Here is a 23,658-nt window from a genome sequence, read left to right as displayed (position 1 = left end):
GCAGCTTACGAATCATATTAGCATGGCTTGAATAATTAACTTTTACAAGGATCAAATGAAGGAAGCCATGCTCTTGTTTGAACTTTTATTTGCCAGCTTTTGCAGGGTTACATACAATGTACTGGAGGTTTATGTGCCCTGAGTGTGAAGGGCTCACATTGCTGTTTATAGGGTAAGGTACACGGTGGCGCTGCGGGCTAAACTGCAGAAGCCTGTGCTGCAGGGTCAGAAGACCAAGCAGTCATAAGATCGAATCCACGCAACGGAGTGAGCGCCCGTCGCTTGTCCCAGCTCCCGCCAACCTAGCGGTTCGAAAGCATGCAAATGCAAGTAGATCAATAGGGACCACCTTGGTGGGAAGGTAACAGCGGTCCGTGTCTAAGTCGCACTGGCCATGTGACCACGGAAGATTGTCTTCGGACAAAAACGCTGGCTCTGTGGCTTGGAAACGAGGATGAGCACCGCCCCCTAGAGTCGAACATGACTGGACAAAAATTGTCAAGGGGAACCTTTACCTTTACCTTACACATCTCTCAGACCACAGGATCCCCTTTTAAATGCTCTGGAGAGGAAATAGCTAGCAAATCACAGATAATGCAAGTTGCAATGTTCTCAAATTCTATTTGCTTCACACTTTCTTTCTTTCTTTCTTTCTTTCTTTCTTTCTTTCTTTCTTTCACTTTTACCCCGCCCAACTAAATTCGAACAAATCTACTCTGGGCGGCTTACAGTCTGAGCAATATAAAACACTTTGCTTGGTTCACAATTATTATGGACAACCAGTGAATGTCTTTATGATTCCAAATATTTTTCTTCCAGAAAAGCAACTAAACAAACTGTTGAGGAGGGAATATGGAAAATAATGATCTCTAACTGTATTTTCCTTGTTGGAGTAGCTGCACAGGATGGCAGAAATTCATTGCAGCTGGTTAGAACCATAAAATGCCTTGACGTTGCTGAACAATGTACCTTTATTTTTATATAATGACTTTCATTCAGTCATTGTCTCCAAAACTTCACACAGAATTAGAAACAGATTTCACGTTTAGTTCAAGTGATGCTGGTTCTTTAAAGGTATAAAGACACAACAGTCTCATGCTCTCATAAATTAGGAATGTTGTATTTTAAGTATTTAAGTTGCTAGATGTAAGGTAGCTGAAGCTAAATTGAGCTACTATGAAATAAGATAGAAGAATACTGAAATACCCATCAAGTGTTTCAATTCAATCTACAGGTATCTGAATGCAGAGCCAGTGGCTGGGTGTTTGATTCCCCACTGTGACTCCTTGACAAGGCTGGACTTGATGATCCATAGGGTCCTTTCCAACTCTTCAGTTCTAAGATGATGATGATGATTAAAGTGATATTTCACATCTGTACTATAAAGTGATGTAGTTCAGAATCCAAAGACCTCTAACAATTCATTCTAAGGACTGCAATCAGTCAATTTCCTATTGTCCCACAGTCAAATTTAAAACTCTCAGGTTCCTTTGATTGAATTTATGCAGGTAGTTTCAAATTTCAATGAGTTCCTATATTTTTTATAAAATGACATTTTTAATCATCTGCTCTGGTAAAATTCCGTAGCTGAAGTATTTTCTCCCTATATAGAGGATCATATTGAACATGCTTATCATGTGTTAAAACTTAAGAATTTGTTGGAAAATGAGGAGGCAACACCGATTCAGTGCCACACACATGATTAAACATCCATGATTTGAACATGGGTTGGAAACACTAAACATTCTAAGCCTAGATAAATGACTTTGTTGTTCTATTTTCCACATGTAAATTGCTCTGATCTCAAGTTCTTTCCATTAAATTCAGGAAGAAATGTGTGGATTTTTAAAAGTTAAAAAACAACAATAAACAATCCGGATGAAATCTTCGACACCTCTAATGCAGACATGGGCATGGTCTATACATGCAGTGACACAAAGCGGTGGCCCAAAGGACTACTCAGGACTTCCTGGAACAAGCTAAACTTTCTCTCTAGAATATATCAGCCCTATCACATTGATGACTGAAATCCAGTAGTAAGTTACAACTAGAGTAGGCCCATTGAATCAGTAGGCATTTGGTGAGACAACTTCTCCATAAGTTCCATTGATTCAATGGGCCTTCTCTAGATGTGTCTTGGATATTGGCTAGAATCCAGGAATAACACACCAAATTACCTGTGCTAAGCTCCTATGGATCTTCCCCCTCCACTCATCATCTCTGTCTGCCTGATTTGCCTGCATCTGGCCATGATATTCCAGTAAAAGCATTCAGCTGTTTTAGTGCAGCAAGGCAATATTGTCAGCTTCGGTTCTGATCTAATCTCTCTGCAAAACGACATCCCCTTTTCAGAAATCCATAGAAAGCACTGCTTTGTAAAGTCATTTTTAAACAGATGGTTCAATGTTATTCAGTGTGGAATTCACCCCTCAGGTCTGGAAATCCTTTCTAGAGGAAATGGAATTTTAAAGCTCAGGGGCTCTAGTCAAGCTACGTAATCCACTGCATAATTTAGATCTGGTTGCAGAAGAAAGTGGGAGCCTATGGAAAGAAGCAGTGGGCAGGTGATTAAAAATTGTTATTCCACATCTCAGGGGCTATGGCCTTTGTCCTGGAATGTATAAACCATGCAGCAGAAGAGACTTGGGATCTGTAACTCCATCTCTTTCCACTAAAATGGGGAAACCTATTACTGTCATGCATGCTTGACCTTACTCTTGCGTGATCTTGTTCAGTGCAGATGAGAAGTCCCCTGAAGGTGCTATTAAGTGGTAAGTCTTTTCCTGAAGGATGTGCACAGCAAAATTTTTCATATCTCTTCTGTTTCAGTTTCTTTCATTTTTGTGTACCAGTCTTTTTTTATTATGCAAGAAACAGAAAGCCTCTTTCAGGTTCATTTATTTCTTTTGTTTTGTTTTCTAGTGTGTGTTTCCTGGCACTCTGAAAGCTCTACAGAACCCTTAAAGCTACTTGAAGAAAGCAAAGAGGCAAAGCAAAAAAGAATCATTCTACTCAAGAATTTCTGGGGCAATTTGACAGACAAAGGGTGAAAGAAAGGTTACAGGAAGGGGGAAAACATGAAAAAAACCCACAAAACTTTCATGTACTGCTCATTCACTAATACAAATAATTCATGTTTTAGAAGCTGTCTTTCAGCATTCAACAAAAGGACGTGAAAACAAAAGAGAGAGAGCTTCCTTTTTGTTTTTGCAGTTTTGTTAAAACATGAAAAGCCTATCCATAGTCTACACTCTTATCCCATTTCTTCTTGCTAAGCAAGAGTGAAGGTATTGGATCAAAGATTCTCAGCCTTCAGTCCTCTAGATATTTTGTACAGTATTTCAGTTCTCCAAAATCTGAGCCAGCATAGCCAGCATTCAAAGATTCTGGGAGATGAAGTCAGTGTCTGCTTAGCATATCCAAGAGGAAAAGGATTGCCATTCTAGGAGAAGGGTGTGTTTGTGTATCTGCTGCCTACTCTTTCTTTGGAGAATGCATATCTATGGAACCTCCACCTGATCTGAAGGTGGAAGAATGACACGAGACTCTGTTGTCATGGACAGATCACCATCTAGTTAGTTTTACCTGGCAGCTAATGCAAAGGTCCATAGAGGTAGTGATGAAGGCACTTGATGAATCCTCCTGGCCTCCTTAATGCACTTGGGAAGTTTGTTCATTGGTGGTACTGTTGAAGCCCTTATTGATCTGTGGAATAGCTAGAGTGGCTGATGCTATTGCTCTTAAATGGCCCTCTTTCCTGTAGAGCTGGTTCAGCTGCCTAGTCCAACAGGGAACTAAGGGCAATGAAACAGCAGCTACCGTGTCATCGCAAGACAACTTGGGTTGAGTGCTGTAATTCACTTGAAAAGTTAGTGTAGAGGCAGTGGCTGCTAATCAAGTCAATGTCTCTGCTGCTATTGCATCTACACATAGCAGCCCAGCAATGCTTTTCCAAACTGTGCCAGGCCTCCTTCAGCAGGGCATTGGGGAGGGAGGTTCAAAACACTTGGTTACTCAGTGTAAACAGAGTGCTATGGTTTTGTTTTTGCAGACAAGATCTGCAAGATCTACTCACCTCAATTTTGACTCTAATATTGGAGCAGGGCATGTTGACGTAACATTGGCAACTGTGTGCTTTACTAGCTAGGATTTTTTTTCACACTATAGATCTCAAGAGTGTGGACGGAATGCTTTGAGTGGTGAGGGTGCCAGCTGCTCACTTGTTCCTTGCCACTCCTAGCTAATGAAGTCTGAATAGGTGGAACTGATGCCACAGTTAAGGAAGTTAATAGATGCTGCCTGTGCCTTCCTGTCTATAGGAAGCTGTCCCAAAAACTTTCCTTAAAGAAGCTTGCCCTGGACCTTTAACGTTCCAATTATAGGTCAGTTTCAAATTTACTGTTTTTAGTTAAGATGGTTAAGAAAGTAGTCCTGAAACTCTGAGCACTCCTAGATGACACTCATTATCCGGTCTCATTTCAATAATTTCTTCAGCTGGGATAGGGACTGAGGCTGCTTTGGCCATCTTGGTTAATGGCCAGTGCCAGGGATTGGAGCACAGTGGTGCAATCTTATTAGTTCTCCTGGATCTTACAGTGGCATGGCACTATTGACCACTGTGTCCTGTTGGGTCATTTTGCTACGGTGGATATTGGGGGCATTGTATCACAATGGTTTTGATCCTGCCTTCAAGAGATAATCAAAAGGTTTGTGTTGGAGGAGCACTGCTTGACACCATGGCCTTTGGTCTGTGGCATTCTTTAAGGCCTACTTTATTCCCTATATTGCTTAACATCTAAGTGAAGCTGCTGAGAGAGGTCATTCAAAGCTTTGGAATGAGGTGCCATTAATATGCTGGTAACACCCAGTTCTACTGTTCCTTATTATCCAGCACCAAGGAAGCAGTCAGCACCCTGCCTGGGCTTGATAATAGGCTGGATGAGGGTTAACAAACTGAAATTAAAACCTGATAAGATGCTGCTGGTCAGCAGAAAGCCAGATTCAGGAAATAGGATCCCGTCTGTTCCAGAAAGGAGTGGATTCCCTCCTAATAGTTCGAGTTTATAGTCTGGGAGTTCTTTTTGACTCCACATGCCTTTGCCATATTCATTAGCGCACCAGCTATGGCCTCTCCTGAATCAACCTGACTTAGTAAGAGTCATCCATGCCTTGGTTATTGATATTGACTACTGCAATGTGACCTACATGGGGCTGTCCTTGTAGAAGATCAGAGATCTTCAATTGGTGCAGTTTGTGGCATCAATTCTGGCAGCTAGACTGCTAACTGGTGCATGGTATCATGACTGTATAACCCAGTAAAGAACGATTTGTATTGGTTGTCAGCAAACATGCAAGAGAGGACTTCCTTCTGTTTAGCCCCCAGACTGTGGAATACACTCTGTTCAGTGTTATGGTCAATTTTCAGCTTTATGTCTTTTACAAACACATCTTTTTAAATCTAGGATGTGTTTTTTAAGCTGCCTTGCTGTGTGTTTTTTTTTTTTTTTACTGAATACCTACATGATTTTAATGGTTTCAATGCACTTAGTTGGTTTTTAGAGTTTCTTTTACAGTGGGGTGTTTTCTTGATTTTATGACTTTATAGTTAAATATGGTATTACTTATTTTTATTCTTTTATAAAGATTGTACATCACCTTGAATGCTACTTTGGGTGAGGTATAAGTGGAAGGAATTAAAAAATAACAAAACAAGAAAGAAGCAAATGATCCAGCGCAGACTGGATATTTCCTTTCCCTTCTTCCATAATGGTACTACAGTACTTCTTTTTAAGATGGTCTGCATTCCTAAATGACAATCTAGGCATTTTCTTTCAGCTGGTGTAAGACTGTTTCATGGAAATTCAGTATGTTTTCAGACATTCAACCTGCACAGTCAGATAATATATCTGGACTGATGCTATATCTCTTGCAGTACATTGCCCAAGCTCTCTGACTCCCAACTGTTGAATGATGATGGGCTATAGCAACAACAACAACAGTTTGCTTGATCGAGAGAGCGCTTCCAGATGGATGTCTTCTTGTGCTACCAATCAAAAGACATTCTGCGGCTGTTCCATCACTTCCTTGTTGGGTTTTCTAACTGCTTCCAGATGAAGCCTTTAGTGTACAATTGCCCTGCCTCAAACATGGAACTTGCAACCCTTCCATGTTTTCAGAACTAGCACTGCCATTAAGCTGAGCAGGGCAGTTGCTTCAGCTGGAAGAGCACCAGGAGCAACAGATTCACTTCCTTTCTGTAACCAGGAGAGGGAGTACTGCTTTGGAAATGTCCACTATAGGTTGTTTGTTAGTTCAGTATCTGGCTTTGATCTGCAGCCAAGGGTTAAAAAAAAAATAGTTGACCCTTCTCTTTATATGGTGATATATGCATAGCATGTAAGGCTGCTGTAGCAGCCACAGCAGCAGCTGGCATCATTACAGTTGGTCATACTATTAGACAAACTGGGGCAGCTGCAGTAGGTGACCAGGAGCAGCAAATGGACCACCACCATCCTTGTCAGCCTCCTGACACTCTGAACAGCTCTTGTTTCTTGCCTTAGCTCTCTAGACCTAGTTATTTCCTAAGCCTGTTCTGAGAATCTTTCCAAACCAGGCATTGTTGACAGGTCCTCTAGTGGAATTGCCTACAAGGCAGCCTCCCCACTGTTCAGTTTTTATGGTCCACAGAGCCTAAGATGTAGGATTGGTGCAGGTACTGATCTCCACAGAGACCTTTGGCAGGTCAATGGCCATGGCAGAAGCAGAGGTAGTACTGGCATCACAGTAGAGGGCAACATGATGTACCACTTTGACTTCTGGTGACTAGAGATGGAATATTCATATTTGCATAGAAATAAGAATATCCCAGACCCAAGTGGCCAGGATCCTTCTGGTCACCGCGCGGCATGCGCAGCCAGTGTCCTGTTCATTGTGCCAGTTTCTGATGAAACCTGGCTGGCACTGCTCTGCCTTCCTGCTCTTCTGGCCACTCAGCAACTGAGCAGGGAGGGAGGCACATCATCCTACCCCCTGGCTGTAGTGGCCAGAAGAGCAGGAAGGCAGAGCAGCACCAGCCGAGGTTTGTTGGACATTGGTGCCACGAGCAGGACGCTGGCTTTGTGGGCTGTGCAGTGGCCCATACGTGGACAACTCAGGTCGGGGAGGCAGGACTGGGGATCCCGGCCACTTGAGTCCAGAATATTTTAATTCTTATCTCTAATGGTAAAGCCTTTGCAAGGTTTTCCAGGTAGAAAGTACTCAGAAGTAGTTTACCATTACCTTCTTCTGGGGGCGCCCTTGGACTGTTTTTTTCCAAGGCTGTTTTTTTCTTCCAGGAGGCACAGTGGGGAACTGAACTCCCGACCTTGGGTTCCAAAGGCACCTACTCACTGAGCTATCCAGCCAGCTTTTTCCACCTTCAACAGCAGGAAAATTTGGCCATTTTATCTGCCTTTGTCGCAGCCTTCTTCTCTTCCCCCACCCCCCTTTTCATATGGTAGAGTGTGTATATGGGATGCCACCACTGACTTTTCCTCCTTCTGCCCCAGTTTGGGTCAACTGCTGCTGCCACCTCCTCCTGTGCCAGGAAGGGCAGATGGCACCCTTTGCAGTAGGTGAAGGCTCAGCCACTCAAGACAGGTGGCTGAGCCTTTATATGCCAGCAACAGATGGTGTGGCCTTGGCAGTGGCTGCAGTAGTACTTCACTTCATGTGTGAGCTGCCCCATCTATTTTTCCCACCCTTTCTTCCATTCTTTTTTCCTTACCATGGAAAATCCATCAAGAAGGACAAAGTGGAATAGCTGCATAATGCCTTTCGGCTTGCACTACAAGGCGTCCTCTCTATGGAAGCATGTTTGCAACCTTGCAGATAAGACTCCGAGTGTACAGCCACCATTTTGTGTTCCCGGGACTTCAAGGGGAATCCAGGGGATGGCGTTTTCTATTTTCAACTCCCTTCCATAATTTCCTACCAGTTCTTTCAGGCTTTTGTGTTTCCACTCAGAACACCAGTTGTTCTTGTAGTAAATTACTACTATTACTACCAGAGGAGAGTCAGACAGAATAGCTGCACAATGCCTTTCGAGTGGTAATTCTAAGGATTATTTGCGTTCTCTGCAATATGAAAACACTCAGGAAAGGAAGAGGAGGAGGTTTAGGAAAGGAAGAGGAGGCATGGATCCCCTTCCCCTAAAAATCTATGCATTAGGCAGGACAATTACACAATGGATGCCCCACCTGGAAACACTCAACAAAGGTGGGTAATGAGAATTGTTGTGATTGTAAGCCTCTTGGGGCAATTACCGCCTGTCTGTCTATAATAGCGTGCTGAGCTTCTTGGCAGTGCCAAAGAAACTTAACTTCCCAGAAAGGGCTTTGCACAAGAAGGTATGATCTTGCTGGTAGATCTCTGAAAGCTATGCAGCACATCAGTCAAGACTTCTGGCTCCCAAGAGTTTAACATGCAACCCTGAGAGCATTTGTACCCCTCTCCTAAATTACGCAATTAAAATGGGTGTTTGTGTGTGTGTAAAACCCATTGTAGGCAGTTGTGTGGAGGGACTGGCCCATTTTATTTTAGTATTCCAAGCAAATTCCCAGTCTTGGAATTCTTCTAAGTGACGTCCAATTTCCGAGGTGTTCTCTGAGTGAATTTCAGAATCAATTCTGCAACCTGACATCTTGTCAAGGATAATTCCCACACTGAGGCAGAACAAGGCCTATAATAATTAGCAGCCATATTTGACAGGTGTGCAAAATGCTGAATCATGGAGAATGTGTATTAAATGAAGTAGTGTCTGGGGTGATGCAATGTCCTCACTGATTGGCTATATGTAAGTTGTGCATGTGTATAACTGTGTGGACATGTGGAGAAGATGTAGGATCTCTTCTGATGAATGTCATGCTGTCATGCTGCCGGCTTGTACTGCCAAAAATTTTCTGTATATATTATAAATATACTTGGTGTTGGAAGAAACTGTCTTTGTATGTGTGATTCAACTGAACTGACTGGACTACGACAAAACTCTGCAAATTTACTCCAGCACATCTGCTCTTCACCCTTCACTTGGCCATGGCTTGCAGTCTCACGATGGGACTTCATCCTGAAACCACTTGCGTGTGCGGGCTTGGTAGGGCTGCTGAGCACATTCCATTGCCTTTAACTTTTGCTTGCTGGAATCAAATTGTTTTTTCCCATTAAAATGATAGGAAGGCATTTCCTGGGCAAATGGATATAATTTAGTGGCTCCCAGCCTTGGGGTTTGGCCAGGTGTTCTTGGACTACAATTTCCAAAAGCCTTCACCACCAGCTGTGCTGGCCAGGGCTTCTGGGAACTGCAGTCCAAGGGCACTTGGGTGACCCCAAGGTTGGAAACCACTGGTATAATCCAAATAATGCAGGGAGAGAAGGGGACTCCAAGGTGTAGGGGATGGAAATCACCATCACATCTGGTGTCCATGGATTTTGCAAGCCATCCTGCCAACTCATTTTGAGTGTGAGCCTGCAGTGATGGAGGTGTCACAGTGAGGGACCAGGACTCGGGAGGTCAGGCTTCAAATCCCTATTCCGCCATGGAAACTCCCTGGAGGAGTACAGTGGTGCCTCGCTTAATGAGCACAGCATATAACGACAAAATCGCATAGCGATCCGTTTTTTGGATCGCTAATGCGATCGCTCAACGAGCTTTAGATAGGGAGAAATTCGCTTTGCGAAGATCGGTAAGCGTTTCGCTTACCGATCTTCGCAAAACGAAGCTCCGACGATCAGCTGTTAGGCGGACAAAATGGCCGCCGGAAGCCCCAAAATGGCCGAGCGCAGCGTTTTCGCGCCCTCCCCTCGCTTAACGAGGGCGCGAAAATGGCTGCCGGCCATAGGAAACCTCGCTGAACGGTGAGTAAAGGAGCCTTTTGGAACGCATTAAACGATGTTTAATGCGTTCCAATGGCTTTCCCTGTCCCGTTCAGCGATGTTTCGCTATAGCGAAGGTTAATCCGGAACGGATTAACCTCGCTATGCGAGGCACCACTGTATGTGTGGCACTGGTAAAACCACTCCTTAAATATCTTATTTACTGTGGGAGCCCTGCTGGTAAGTTGGCTGGGACTTGAGAGCACATGACAAGGACAATATGCAGTAGTGCTCAAAATAGGTGGTGGCATCTGTGCACCCGCCCTTTGCACTTTGCACCTGTGACCTTGGGAAGAAGACCTCGAGCCTGGGTTAAGAGTTCATGGGGTGGGATGGGATGATTAGATGGTTGGGGACGTCTGTTTCTTTCCCCCATGTAGGGCTTTCCTTAGTAGGGCATGCCTTCGAGGCGAGTGGGCTAAGAGTCCAGGCAGGCGCCTAACCCATAAAACGCGTTCGTCCTACAAGACTCTTCGCAGGTTTCCCTGCCACAGGCGGATGCGTCGAGGACCTCTTCTCTCCTGCGAATATTGACAAGGTTCAGCCCCTGTCTTCGCCGGCCAAGAACGGGAATGTGTGAACGTGTGCGTGCGGCGGGGTGGGGCAATCTACGCCCCGCGAGCGGAGCGGCAGTGGAAAGGAAGCGCTTGAGCCCCAGATTTTGGGGGGTGGCGCTGCCCCCTGCTCGCTCCCTCAGAGCCCCATATTCTCTTTTGATTGGCTAGCCAATACAGTACTTCCGTGTTTACTTTAATCCCAGTGATTTCCAGTGTAGTGTAGCAGAGAGAGAGTAACGAACTAGATAGGACTCTGGAGACTAGGGTTCGAATCCCCGCTCAGGTCTGGAAACTCACTGGGGTAGTGGAACTGGTAAAACTACTCTTTAAAAATATCTCACGTACCTTGAAGGGCCCGTTAGGGTAGCTAAAGTAAGTTCCGACTTGAGAGCACAGAACACACACAGAGGGAGTAATTTTAGCCTGCTTTCCTCCCCAAAAAAAGCGAGCCAAGGCAACGATTCGGATGCGACCTCCATTCTAAATCGAGGGATCCGAAATCCTCCCAGTTCTTTTTAAAGCCTGCGTTTACACACGAAGGAAGGAAGGAACTGATCAAAGACGACCACTCGCAGCATCATCGCCACCCAGAAGAAAAGTCCGCTGCCAGCGCGCTCTCTCTCTCCCCGAAATGTCCAGGGAGTTTAATAATCGCTTCCCTTCCCACCCACCCCAATCACTCCCACTCTGTACGGTATGGACAATCATGATGTAAGCAGAGAAATATGGTGTGGGGAAGGAGGCAGAAGTGTCCTGTAAGGGCATCCACATTATAATAGTTACGAGAGAAAAAAAATCCTCAACCAGGTCTACCCACGGATAATGGATCGACTCAAAAACGGTCTCGACGGCAGAGGATCACAGCGTCATAGATCCAACCTCGCGGGCAAACTTCCCTAGGGATCTCTCTGTGCGTGTGCGTGTGCTCCGAACGACATTCGCCTTCAAAGCTTTGAATGAACCGAGTGTTCGCCTCCACGAGCCGCTGTAACTTAGCGAGCAGAGACGTTGAGAATCCAGAAGGCGGAACATGATGTAGATTTTCCAAACATCCACGCCATGTGGGCGCTCTTCGATGGGCCGGAGCCTAAAGTGCCGGCGTCCTAAAATCGAAAAACCCGGGACAAATGTATCTGCAGTCTGTGGCTGCTACTAAGGGGAGGGCGGGGGAACAGCCGTGTAGATCTGCGTTTCTCGCCGGTGGCTTCCGCTCTCTCTATACGTTTGAACTTTGCGTAAAATCTACGGCCTGGATTTCGTTCGCTTGCATTTTCCGGATCTGGGATGGTGAATGAATGAATGAATGAATGAATGAATGAATGAATGAATGAATGAATGAATGAATGAATGAATCTATCTATCTATCTATCTATCTATCTATCTATCTATCTATCTATCTATCTATCTATCTATCTATCTATCTATCTATCTATCTATCTATCTATCTATCTATCTATCTATCTATCTATCCGTTTAATTCAACAAATGTTGAATCAAACGGCAGATTCTTGTGGCAAAAGCTTTCCTGGGCCAGATCACGTTCTGATACGTGAACATGAGATCGTCAGGACAGACGTGCGGGGTTATATCTTTTGATCCCAGGGGCTTACGGGAAGGTCACCAGCGGAACAAGAGTGCCCTTCCCGGTTCATGTACCCCAGCGACGTGCAGTCACTCTGCTTCTTTGATAACATGTAGGTGGCCCTTTATGCTCCATCACGTCTAGTAGCTATTGATAGCCGTCTTCGCTCCGTAAGGCCAAATAAGAGATGGATTGACGTGGTAAAGGAAACCACAGGCTTGAGTTTGCAAGAGCTGGGCAGACCTGTTAAGGATAGGTCTTTTTGGAGACGACTCGAAGGGCAGGTCACTGTCCAAGAACCTGCTTCATCCCCCTTTATCGCTACACTTTATGAAGGGTCAGCCTCAGCGGCCAGAGACACTTAGCCGATGCGAAGTGTCCCTCCCACTAGTGGCGATGCATTTATGGGCAAGTGTTGCTCCTGTTAAGTTCGGGACTTGCGCTGTCACTGCACAAGTTTGAATGTTGCATATCAACTATGGCTTGCGTTTCATTTGCTTGCATTCTGCTGGCGATCGAATCTGAACCAGCAGAATGCAGACAACTGAAGAGCAAGCCATGGTTTACGATTGGATCGGTGACTGATGGAATCAATCATCCGCCTGTCTGCCTGCCAACCAATCAGTCACGTAGGAAAACGCTTCACATCCGCTGCTCTAAGAGGACTCTGGCCCAGTAATATGTCTTCTGCTATAAATCCGTTAGTGTCTTCTCTCCCCACCCCGGTTGTAAGACTCTTGCTTCTGATTTAAGTAAGAATATGGAAAGATTTCTCTCCCCCCCCCCCACTTCAGTGGGTTTTGTTGTGGATTCCCAGGCAAACGGCTTGGCCGTCGTTTGTGTGAAAGAGAAAGTGTGTGAGAGAGAAAGTCGAAGGAAACAGCAAGGAGAAAACACTTGGGATACTTTCTTTTCCTAATTGTTGTAGGAAAGGTGCGCCGGCTCTCCCCCCCCCCCCCCCCCCAGGACAGAGTTGTGGCTCAAGGCGAAAAATCTTTGGATGCTTACTTAAACCTAGCAGTCCTGTCCAGGGTTTCTGCCATCTCTAAGTTCCGCTTCAGACTTCTCTCAAAGTCATATCCCACCCCACCCGGTAATGAAAAAACCCAGATCGTGTTGGGAAGAGTCAAGGATGCTGGAGAGGCGCTCTGGGCACGCACAGAGGCCCAAGTCCTCCCGGGTAGCCCTTGTGCTTTCGAACCAGTTCCAGCGGGCTCCTCCAGAGACGGTGGGAAGAGAAGACGGAGGATGCCGGGTGGGACTGGAAGGAGAGGTGGGGAGTGGGCGCGGGCATGAGTCAGCTTCAGGGGGCGGAGGCAAGAGCGAACTCCACCGGGGGGGGGGACGCTATAAGAGCGAAGAGGGCAGCAGGAGAGCCGAGGAGAGCAAGGCTGCATCGCAGAGGGAGGGAGGCAGGGACAGGCGGGCGGACGGACCGGGGGCGGTGGCCAACGCGGCGTCTTCCTGGCCGCTTGCTCCGTCTTCTCCGATCCACGTCTCGCGCTTTCCGACCGTCGGGATGCCCGGGACCAGCTAGGTGAAGGAAGAGGAGGCGGTCGCGCCTCTCCCTGTCCAGACGAAAGAAAGAAAGAAAGAAAGAAAGAAAGAAAGAAAGAAAGAAAGAAAGAAAGAAAGAAAGAAAGAAAGAAAGAAAGAAAGAAAGAGGGACGGACCTCGGAGTAGGATCTGGTTTGAGTTTCCCTGCAGGCAGCGGCAGGCGGAGGAGACGCCGGGGGTCTGATCCGACCGGGACTGCCTCCTTCTCCATCGGAAGCCCGAGCAGAGCTCTGCGGCTGGGGAGGGTCCTCCTGTCCCGGGTGCAGCCGCACCTCCCGCACCCAGCAGCGCGTCCGCTTCTTCCTTAGGCTTCCCTGTCGCGATCCTTGCGCACAAGACAGCCGAGCGTTCCAAGATGCCATCCTGGAGACACTGAGCCGCGCCCGGACTCTTCCAAGCGTTGTCCTCGAGGTTGAACAAACGGACACCCATCTCTGTCTGACGGCGACCGCCCCCCGCCCGCCCCCCCAGATCCCCGGTGACTCTGATTTCTTTATGCCTTTTTGCTTCCATCCCTTCGCCCGTCGTTGGTCCGGGGAGCCGCGGGGACGTCCGTCCCGCACGCAACCAGCCAGCCCCCAAGCCAGTCCTTCGGGAAAGAAGCCGCCGGCCTTTGGGGAGGAGGGGAGATGATCATGCTGAGTTGGAGCCGGGTCTCCTGCCGCCCTCTCCTCTTCCTGGCCGCGGTGCTGCTCGTGGAGAGCTCCCAGCTCGACGGCACCAAGGTGAACTCCATCAAGTCCACCCTGATGGGCGAGACGCCGACTCAGGCCACCAACAGGTCGACCACCTTCCACCAAGGACTGGCCCCCGGGAGCAGCAAGAAGAGCAAGATCTTGGGCCAAGGGGGCAAAGGGCTGAAGCATTATCACCGGCAAGGCGAGGTAGGATGCGTTTCCCGTCCGTCCGTCCGTCCTGCCTGCCTGCCTACCTGCCTGTCTTCTTTCTTTCTTTCTTTCTTTCTTTCTTTCTTTCTTTCTTTCTTTCTTTCTTTCTTTCTTTCTTTCTTTCTTTCTTTCTTTCTTTCTTTCTTTCTTTCTTTCTTCCTCTCTTCCTTCCTTCCTTCCTTCCTTCCTTCCTTCCTTCCTTCCTTCCTTCCTTCCTTCCTTCCTTCCTTCCTTCCTTCCTCTCTCGCTTGCTTCCTCTCTCTCTCTCTCTCTCCCTTTTCCTTCTTCTTTCACCTCAATGCTTCCCTTTCTGCCAGGGAACTGCTCTATATCAGCAGATGTGACCAGATTCCTCACCTCTTCCTGGAAACATATGGAGTGCCTTTGGAGATCTGGCTCAGCTCCATTCCTTTTTGGCTTGTTTCCAGCATTTGGAGATATACTGCCCCCCAATGTGGAGGTTCTATCTTTCTGACATCTCTAGGCACTGTTCACACTTAAACAAAATAACAGTAGTTTGAAGGATCAAGCAGAAAAGAAAAGGAGTAATAGATGACCAGACAGTATCTCTAGTATATTGACATTTTACAGAATAGTGGTAACACAGGAGTTGTCACTTTCTGAACAGTAGTGTGTGATCGTTTTTTAATCTTCTTGCAAGTGCATCCAGTTTGAAGAGAAGTTGCAAGAATGCAGAGTTCTAAAGGAAAGCACAATATTTTTGGCAGTAAATGAGAAGCTGTAAGAAGATGACAGCTAGAAATTGTTTCCAAACAAGACTTTGATCCTAAACATGCTAAGTTGAAATCAATGGGAGTGCTTTCTCAGTGCTTAGTATCAAGGTCTACATGTGTTCCAGATTAGTGCAACAGTTCCTGTGATCATTGTTAAGGGTGGCAACTGGAGAGCCCGGGAATGAAATTCAGCTCTTTCAGAAGTCCAAATTGCGCACCCTGCCAATAAAACCATGAAATGGGACTTGTTTCAAGGATATGGGGGCGGGGGGGGGGGGACAGCAAAGGAGGCTTGCTCCACCATTTTCTATGCTTTCCTCTGAGTGGCTTCCAATTATATACAGTATACAGTATATGAAGTTGAACAGGGATTTATTATCCAAACAGATCTGTCTGGGTTGCAGCTATATATATGGCTATGGAGAACTAGGGGAAACAGCCGGTCAGAGGATCCTAGCCATGGAAATCCACTTGCCATTTCCCAACTTGGTACCCTTGAAATGTCTGGGACTACAGTTCCCATCACCCCCAGTGAGAAACTCAATGGCTGCAGCATTAGCAGCTGGATCAGAAGGACTTGATTCCTTCCCTTTCTGCCCAAACTGTAATTAGCTCCACTGGGAAATGAGGATAAATACAAGGTACGTCTCCCCACTTTCCCACCTCAAACAGGACTAGTAGTTTCTGTCAGCCAAGTGGCAGTTCTAACATGGTCTCCTCAAGTGCTACTCCCTTTTGCAATTTGAAGAGCAACACATCTGTTTCTCTTCATCCCTGCTTTTAACAACTTCTTTAAGAAGAACGTCAGAACATCTCTTACAATTTTAGCCCTTGGATCACCATGGATTTTCTTCATCCATATCTTAGGTGGCCTTAGCAGACCTAAGAATGGGGAAGACTTAAATGTCAGAGTGGCCTTATATATAAATAAATAGGAGCTGGTATTTGGGTGGTAATCCATCTAGTTTGCTCCTCCAGATTCTCCCTCCCTTCTTTCCTTCTCTCCTCCCTTCTGGTTACTTAGGAGTGGAATCAGAATTTAGCATCTTTCTCCAGCCATCCAAGGGTTGTGTTCTTGTCCTTCCATCCCAACTTGAACCACTTAGGTGTTCTGCATTCCACAAGAAACAAAAGGCAGAGTAGAAAGATAATGACTGTTTGTTTGTTCTAAAGATAGCAAGAGGAGAGAGAAAACAACCGCCCTGATTGTCACACACTGAGACACCCTTAGGCTGCTGAGATCCAGCAGCTTGATATGACCAAAGCAGACAGCATGGCAACTGAAAGGCTCAGATTCAATCAACACTGAAAGGGCGCTGGATACATTTCCACTTCATCCAGGCAAGGCGTTTTGCATTAGGCACCTGGGACCTGCAAAAACATTCAGATTGCGAACCAGATTATCAGACCTCCCACATTTACAAAAAACAAACAAATTAAAAGCAACTTCTCCATCGTGAGATTTGTATAACAATTCTGAAGTCCACACACACACCAAGAGGAAAAAATATATACTATCTGGAAAGAGTGGAAGGAACACACAGATCAGTTGCTTGATTTCGGAATTCTTTCCCCATTTGATTAACTTGGGAGTGATTAAACCAAAGGACAAAATCTCTTTGGCTTTCAGCATAGTAGCAGATGGATAGTTTAACATCATTCACTGGAAGCTGCCACGAAACCTGCTGTCATTCAAAATACAGCTCTTATTTACAATGGATATGGTACAGCAACAACCTCAAACTGAAAAAGTTCTGAAACCCTTACATTTAAGATAGGTTCTAAGCAGAGACAGGAGACAATATTCACAGTGTGGTGTCATGGATAGAGTGACAGACTACTCTCTGAAGAACAGGGTTCGAATCCCCACTCAGCCATGGAAACTGACAGGGGGAGCAGAAATGGTGAAACCTTTATTATATCATTCCACTTGAAGATCCTATAATAGTCCCTCTAAGTAGGTTCTGACTTGACAGCACAAGACACATAAATATACTAAATAGAGACAGGAGATAATATTAACCTGGGAGACTTAATGGCATTGAGGGGGATGTTCATGAATGTTCTATTTTTTACCTCTTAACAATGAGAGGGGATGATTATTTAATCAACAACTAAATAACATACAGTTATGCAATATCAAGCAAATAAAAATTGTTGTCCATCTCGGCACATAATTTTCATACTGTTTTTCTGTTGGTGGATAGGATAGCAAAATAGAAGGCACCAGTAGGTTGCAGGTTGTTTTACTTTCAAAAGCTATAGTTTCATGATGAGCTTGTAATATTTGAATAACTTTAACCCAAGCAATTCAATAAAATTAAAGGGGTTGTCTTAGCTGATCCATCACTGATTATCTCCCCCCTTTGTCTTGTTCTTTTATTCTCCATCTCCATGTCTTACACCATGCTGCCCCATGTGGTTAGAAATATGTCCTCTATGTTCAGCAAATTATTCTTAAATATATGAAGTTGCATTTTACTGAGTTAACCCAGAATAAGGCATTTTTTTCAAGCGGAGATCCTGCTAGTCAAGAAGTCCACCTAGAGTCCACCTAAAATGTTTTTCCTTTGTCATGTTCTTCTTCAAGGATTGCAGCTGGCTGGATAGTTGAGTGGTTTAGATACCTGGCTGCAGTGTTGGAAGTTGGGAGTTTGGTTCCCCACTGTACCTGGTGCCAGTAGAGCCAGTCTGTGAGACCTTGGGTAAACTGTACAGTCCAGGGTGCCCCCAGAAGAAGGGAATGATAAACCACACTCTAGGGAGTACTCTCTACCTAGAAAACCCTGAAAAGGGTTGCCATTAGAAATGGGCATGAACCACAATTGGGCAGTTTAGTTTAGTTCAGTGCCATCCCACACAGGTGCTGCACAGGAGCCGCACACTCCCCTGTCCTGCCTCCTCTGTGCACTCGCCCATTCCTTGGGCGATGCACACTTCCTTCTCTGCCTCCTCAGTGTGACTGCCCACTCGCCAGCTGTAGTGCACACTTCCCTTCTCTGCCACTTCTGCCCACTCAAAGGCAGCTCTGCATGCTTCCTGCCCTGCCTCTTTGTAGGTGGCTCCTGGAGGAGGTGGAGGAGGAAAGCATGCACTGCAGTTGGTGAGTGGACAGTCGTGCTGAGGAGGTGGGGAGAGAAACAGTGCATCACCCAGGGAATGGGTGATCACACACACAGTGAGGGGGAGAGGGAGGTGTGTAGCACCTGTGCAAGGCCTTTACAGATGCAGCACTGAACTGGGACGAACCACCAAACTGCAGTTTGTGCCAATTTCTAGTTGCCATAAGTCAGAGTTGACTTGATGGCATATGATTGTTATTTTCCAGGATTAGTTTGTAGCAGCTTTTTTTGAAGTTCCATCCTCATCTTGTCTTTGAGTACAACTACCTGTTGGTCAATTTCAAACTTTCTCTCATCTTGGCTTAACTTCTGGGACAGGAAAGGACATGAATGCTAGCTGAGAAGGGTGGAACTTGTTGTCTAATACGTATATATGGAAGGCACTGAGTTGGAACCAGTTGACTTACATGTTCTATTTATAGTATAGATGCACAACAAATTTTTACCAATACTGATAGAAGCTATGGTAAAAATAACTACTGCAACCAATGTTGTTTTCCAATCTATATGCTTGCTGGTATTTCACATTTCTTATGTAAGCTGCTAGACAAAAAGTTGTAAAGGATCAAATGATAGGATCCAGAGCTACACTGTAGGCTGTGAGAAATTCAATGTTCTGTGGCTATCTGGTAGCTCCATGACTCTGTGGCAAGTGCAATGGCAAAAGTCTTTACTTGAGGCAGATAATAACAGGTACTTTAAAACAGAACAAAACACTGGTCAGTATCCTGTTGCACAGTTCTGCTGGCATAACAGAAGCAATGTCACTAGCTGCAGCAGGTTGCCACTAAAAAGGCTTTATTATTTTTTATTATTTTGGGACATGTGTGATTTTTTCTTATTGTGCGTAAAGTAATATATATATAAACTTTCTGCATGTTCTTTTTTAATTGCCGGCATTTTATATATATATATAAAAGTTGTGGGACAATTCAAGGAAAAATATCCACAGAAGCAATGGACAACCACTGGCCCTCCAGAAGTTGTGGGACCACAATTTCCATCATCCCTCATCATACACTGTGATGACTATGGCTGATGGGAGATGTAGTTCAACAATATTTGTAGCCTATGGGGAGACATATTAACTGTTGAAAATTTGGATATATACGTTATATAAATCAAAGCATACTTTGAAGATTTGTGACTTCATCAATGTGGATAGTCCCTTTCCTGATGTAGATCTTATCTATTCCGCCATGTTTTCAATAGCCAGTTAGCCGAGCTGCCGAGGAACCTTTCCACATTTTACTAGGCTGGTACTTAGAGGGCAGAGGAATAGCCTGCTACTGGGGCTGCTTTATAAAAAGATATATAATAGAAACCAAGATGCCATTGCATCTTTTTAAAAATGGGAATTATTTGCTGTTTGTACTTGTTGCGTAGGGTTGTATAGAAACGTGTTCTTCCAGATTTCATCAGAGTATGCCTTTGCATCTGTATACAATTACTTAAGAAGAAACTTACACAAGAATCCTGATTCATCCAAGTTGATCCAAGCTACCATGTTCCACTTTTTGTATAGTTTTTTCCTTGAATGTTCTTATTCTCAAACGTTTACCAGTGCAGAGACCCAATACAGAAACAAAGTGGGATTATATCATTGCAGACTTCAGGTAGAGTTGTAGTCCAGAATAAGAACATTTCCCATCTCTCGCTTCAGGTGGGATATTATGTGCTTTCATGCTTCCCTAACAAAATAAATTGTAACACCTGCTCAATGCATATCTGCATGGAATATCAAGGGAGGATCCAGTTTCTTGTTCTCCTTGACATCCAATTTTTCTGAGTTTATGAAATGTTCATTTCGAGCTACAAGGGGGTTCTTTAGAAGAGATCACAGTTCTGAGGATTAGATGCAAAAAAACATTCCCAGAAGTGTTCACAGTCTGAACAAGATCTGGGTGAGATACGATCCCTGAAAACCTGTTATTACCAATGGAATTATGGAAAGCAGCCTTTAAGTAAAAGAAATGATTCCCCAAAAGCAAGAAATGAAAAGTAGAAAAAATATGGTGAAAACCATTATTTGGTGAGCAAAGATTTAGTCCACACTATTCAAGATCTTGATATATCAGAACTAACAGCTGGAGGAAAATAATGGATGGAAGGAATTTATTTTATTTTATTTTATTGCTGGGAGAGCATTTCTTACATCTTGCTATTCCATCAGGTAATCCCTGTATGGGGATCTTTAGGCTTTAAGTCATTTGAATTCTGCCGAACACATTTAAAATTGCAACTCAATTATCTTGAGTCCTGATTCCTCTTGAGCCTCTTTACAGTGGAAATGATTTTGATTTTGTTTCTCCGGAAGGCAATTTTTCTGCCAATAGTTCCCTTTGAAGACTTTCATTGTTTCAAAGCTGCAGATCGAAGCCTGCCTTTCAGAGGAGTGGCTGAATAATTAGCACATAACATTTTAATAATTTTGCTTCAAATAAAGCTTTATTAGATTAGTCGTTCTCTTGGGCTTGTTTAGGCTGTAAACATTTGTTTTGAGGAACATAAGATATTGTTAGTTACAATAACAAGGCTTATTGGTTTTTCTTTTTCCCCTGTTCTTTCCCAAGTCTTTTTTCTTTGCTCCTTAGCCTTTATAGCATTTTACTTTCTATAATTGCAATGTTTAAAACAACTGCCTCTTTTTAAAGTGAACAACAAAAAGAGTTTTGGCGGAACGGACAAACAAATTCGGTAATCTTTTGTTTGCTGTTTAGAAATCTACAAAAATAAATAAATAAACAGATTCCATTGTAGATTAAGTGGAGTTGTTATGATTCCCGGCTACAAATTAAAATGCATCAAGCCTCCATAAAACAATCACATGCAATGTGTGTTGAGTTACGATGATGAATCAATTTGCTTCCAAAACACTATAAGGAAATTTTGGGTGTGCCGAGACCAAGATTATTTTTTCTTTGTTTGATCTGCTACTCATAATTCATGTAAGAGCAGACACAATTTACAGTGCATTCCATGATCTATAAGTTTTTGATCCCAAGTTTGTGGAACAAATTCTGTGCAGCAATAAGGCCAAGTTCTCCATTGTGTGTCAAAAGCAGTAGCCAGTCCTGGCTGTCTAGCAAGGGTATGGTCCAAATGCTCAGGCAGACTGTCTGAGAAACACTAACCCCCAGATTTTGTTTTGTTTTGTTTCCAGTGCAAGAATGAGACAAGGAATCCTTTTTGTTAAGGGTTCTTCATGCAGAATATTTTTGTGCAAGAGTGGTGTTTCCTTTCCTTTCCTGATGCTAAATATGCACACATCAAGCACAGCAGTACTGGCTTATTGAGCAAAAAGAACCAAACAACAGATCCAGTGCTTGTTTTTTTTTATTTTAATTTGTGCAGAAAAGCAGCAACCATAATAATTTCGCCTAATTGCACAATTGTGCATTTTGCATGACAACCACTCCCTACAAATGGAAGAACTATTGTTCATACCAACGTAAAATATCTTACAGGAAGGAGACAATTTGAGTGGTTTTCTTTTTTCATGCATGACAATGAGACAAGTGCATATTAACATTCATACATTATATTTTGATGTACAATTAAAACATTCTTAGATATACATTTAAACATAAAGTGTAGTTAAAATCTGTACAATAGTAGTAGTAGCATCAGCAGCAACAGTAGTACTAATATGACTTTTATTAAAAAAAAATACCCAGTGTTGGACAAGTAGTCTAGAATTTGGACAAGACTCTTCTGTTTCTCCATTTCCTGTCCGGTGTTCTGCCCCTGTCATCATCACAGCCTTTTTCTTTTCTTAAACGATGAGTGAGTGCCATTGCACCTGTGAACCTTTCACCTTTTTAATTCTGTTTGCAATTCCCTTTTAGCAGCTGTAAAACTTGGCTACTCCACAGCACTACCTCAGTGTTCTTTCTTTCCCTTTCTTTCTCTCCCCTCCCCCCCCACATTTTTTTCCACCATACTAAACATATAGAAATATGTGTGAGTTTAAGGATGCACACAAAAACAGCATGCTTCTCCTTGATTGCTCACTCTGTCAAACAAAAACTGGAATAAGGAAATGCAGATGTACAGAAAATCTGCGAAGATTAACGCCTGGACAGAGAAAACCTGATTCAGTGCCCAAGATATTTTCCTGCTTGAGAGAAAGGAGAAGATGTCACCTAAATCTTACTCGAATACTGGCAATGGAACAATGTCCTCCACTGACCCGGTGGGCAGCTGGCTACTTCAGGGTGTTCAGGACAGACCGTGTGGTACACATAGCTCTGTCCTCTAACAGGGGAGACGGGGCATGAGGATTCTGGAGTCAAAGTGTTTTATTCTGTCAACTAGTCATTTAATTTCCCTCTGGAGGCAGACTTTTGCCTACATAATTATTAAAACATATATATATATTTGGTGGCCAAGATTATCTTGATCACTAAAATAATGATCTGCCATCTTGGTCATTTGTGAGTGCAGTAGATGAAGTGTAAGATTAGGACTTGGGAAGTGTAAGAATCAGGGGTGTGTGTGGCAGCAACGGTGACTCACCTCTTGAACATCTTGCATACCTTGAGAATTCTCTTAGGATCACCATGAGTGACTTCATGAAAAATAACAATATATCTGCCTCATTATCCGAGTGATATTTGTATATGGATCAGGGAAGGGCACCATCTTATCCATTGCCTGAGGTAGCAAAATGCTCTTGTTTGTAACTTAGTCCATAGGAGTCTCTTTTCTTCTTTCGCGGCTGAAAAAGTACAAGGGCAGAGTATAAGAAGCCTTCCTTTAAATCTCCAGTGAGTCATTCTGTGACCATGATGGACCAAGACCATCTGAAGGGATGTCCAGTCCATATCCAGCTTAAAAGATAACCATAAAAAAAGGAAAGCACAGGACTTTATTTTAGCCCTCTGTAGGTAGTATCTAGAAAGCACTGCACAGTGATGCATGTTATCTCATCACAGTGAAATGTATTATACTGCTGTTATAATAAAATTATGTCTTTCTATGCACATCAATCAAATGGGAGGGAGGACCTCTCCCAGTGCTGCAGCTGTAACCAAAACCACTTCCCCCTCTATCTGTCTGCTAAATGGGTGATTTTAAGCAGAGGGAGCTGGGGAGTCATATTTGGGGAGAGCAGAGGTGGGCCTGTCATGCAAATCCTACATCCTATAATCTTTTGTTCCTACATATTTAGACTCAGAAGCCCAATAGGGCCATTGAGCTCAAGGTGTCCAAGGTGTCCTTGCTAACTCAGGGGTTTCCCTTCAATTCAGCAACCAAAACATGCTGCAGAAGAAGAGAGCTCTCTCAAATCTTTGCTCTGTGTTACAG

The 23,658-nt window shown here is 44.2% G+C and overlaps 1 protein-coding gene across 1 annotated transcript in view; it reads left to right on the top strand.

Moving 5' to 3' along the window:
- Positions 1 to 14,088: 14,088 nt before the first annotated feature.
- DKK2 (dickkopf Wnt signaling pathway inhibitor 2) overlaps positions 14,089 to 23,658 on the top strand; it is a 78,415-nt gene continuing 68,845 nt past the window's right edge. The window contains exon 1 of the mRNA XM_020796413.3: positions 14,089 to 14,489. Within this exon, the coding sequence (XP_020652072.1) occupies positions 14,235 to 14,489 (255 nt within the window). The 5' untranslated portion in view covers positions 14,089 to 14,234. The remainder of the gene's footprint in view (positions 14,490 to 23,658) is intronic.

This window comes from Pogona vitticeps, chromosome 5, assembly GCF_051106095.1.
Source record: "Pogona vitticeps strain Pit_001003342236 chromosome 5, PviZW2.1, whole genome shotgun sequence".
NCBI lineage: Eukaryota > Metazoa > Chordata > Lepidosauria > Squamata > Agamidae > Pogona > Pogona vitticeps.
This window is presented reverse-complemented; position numbering and strand designations above follow the sequence as displayed.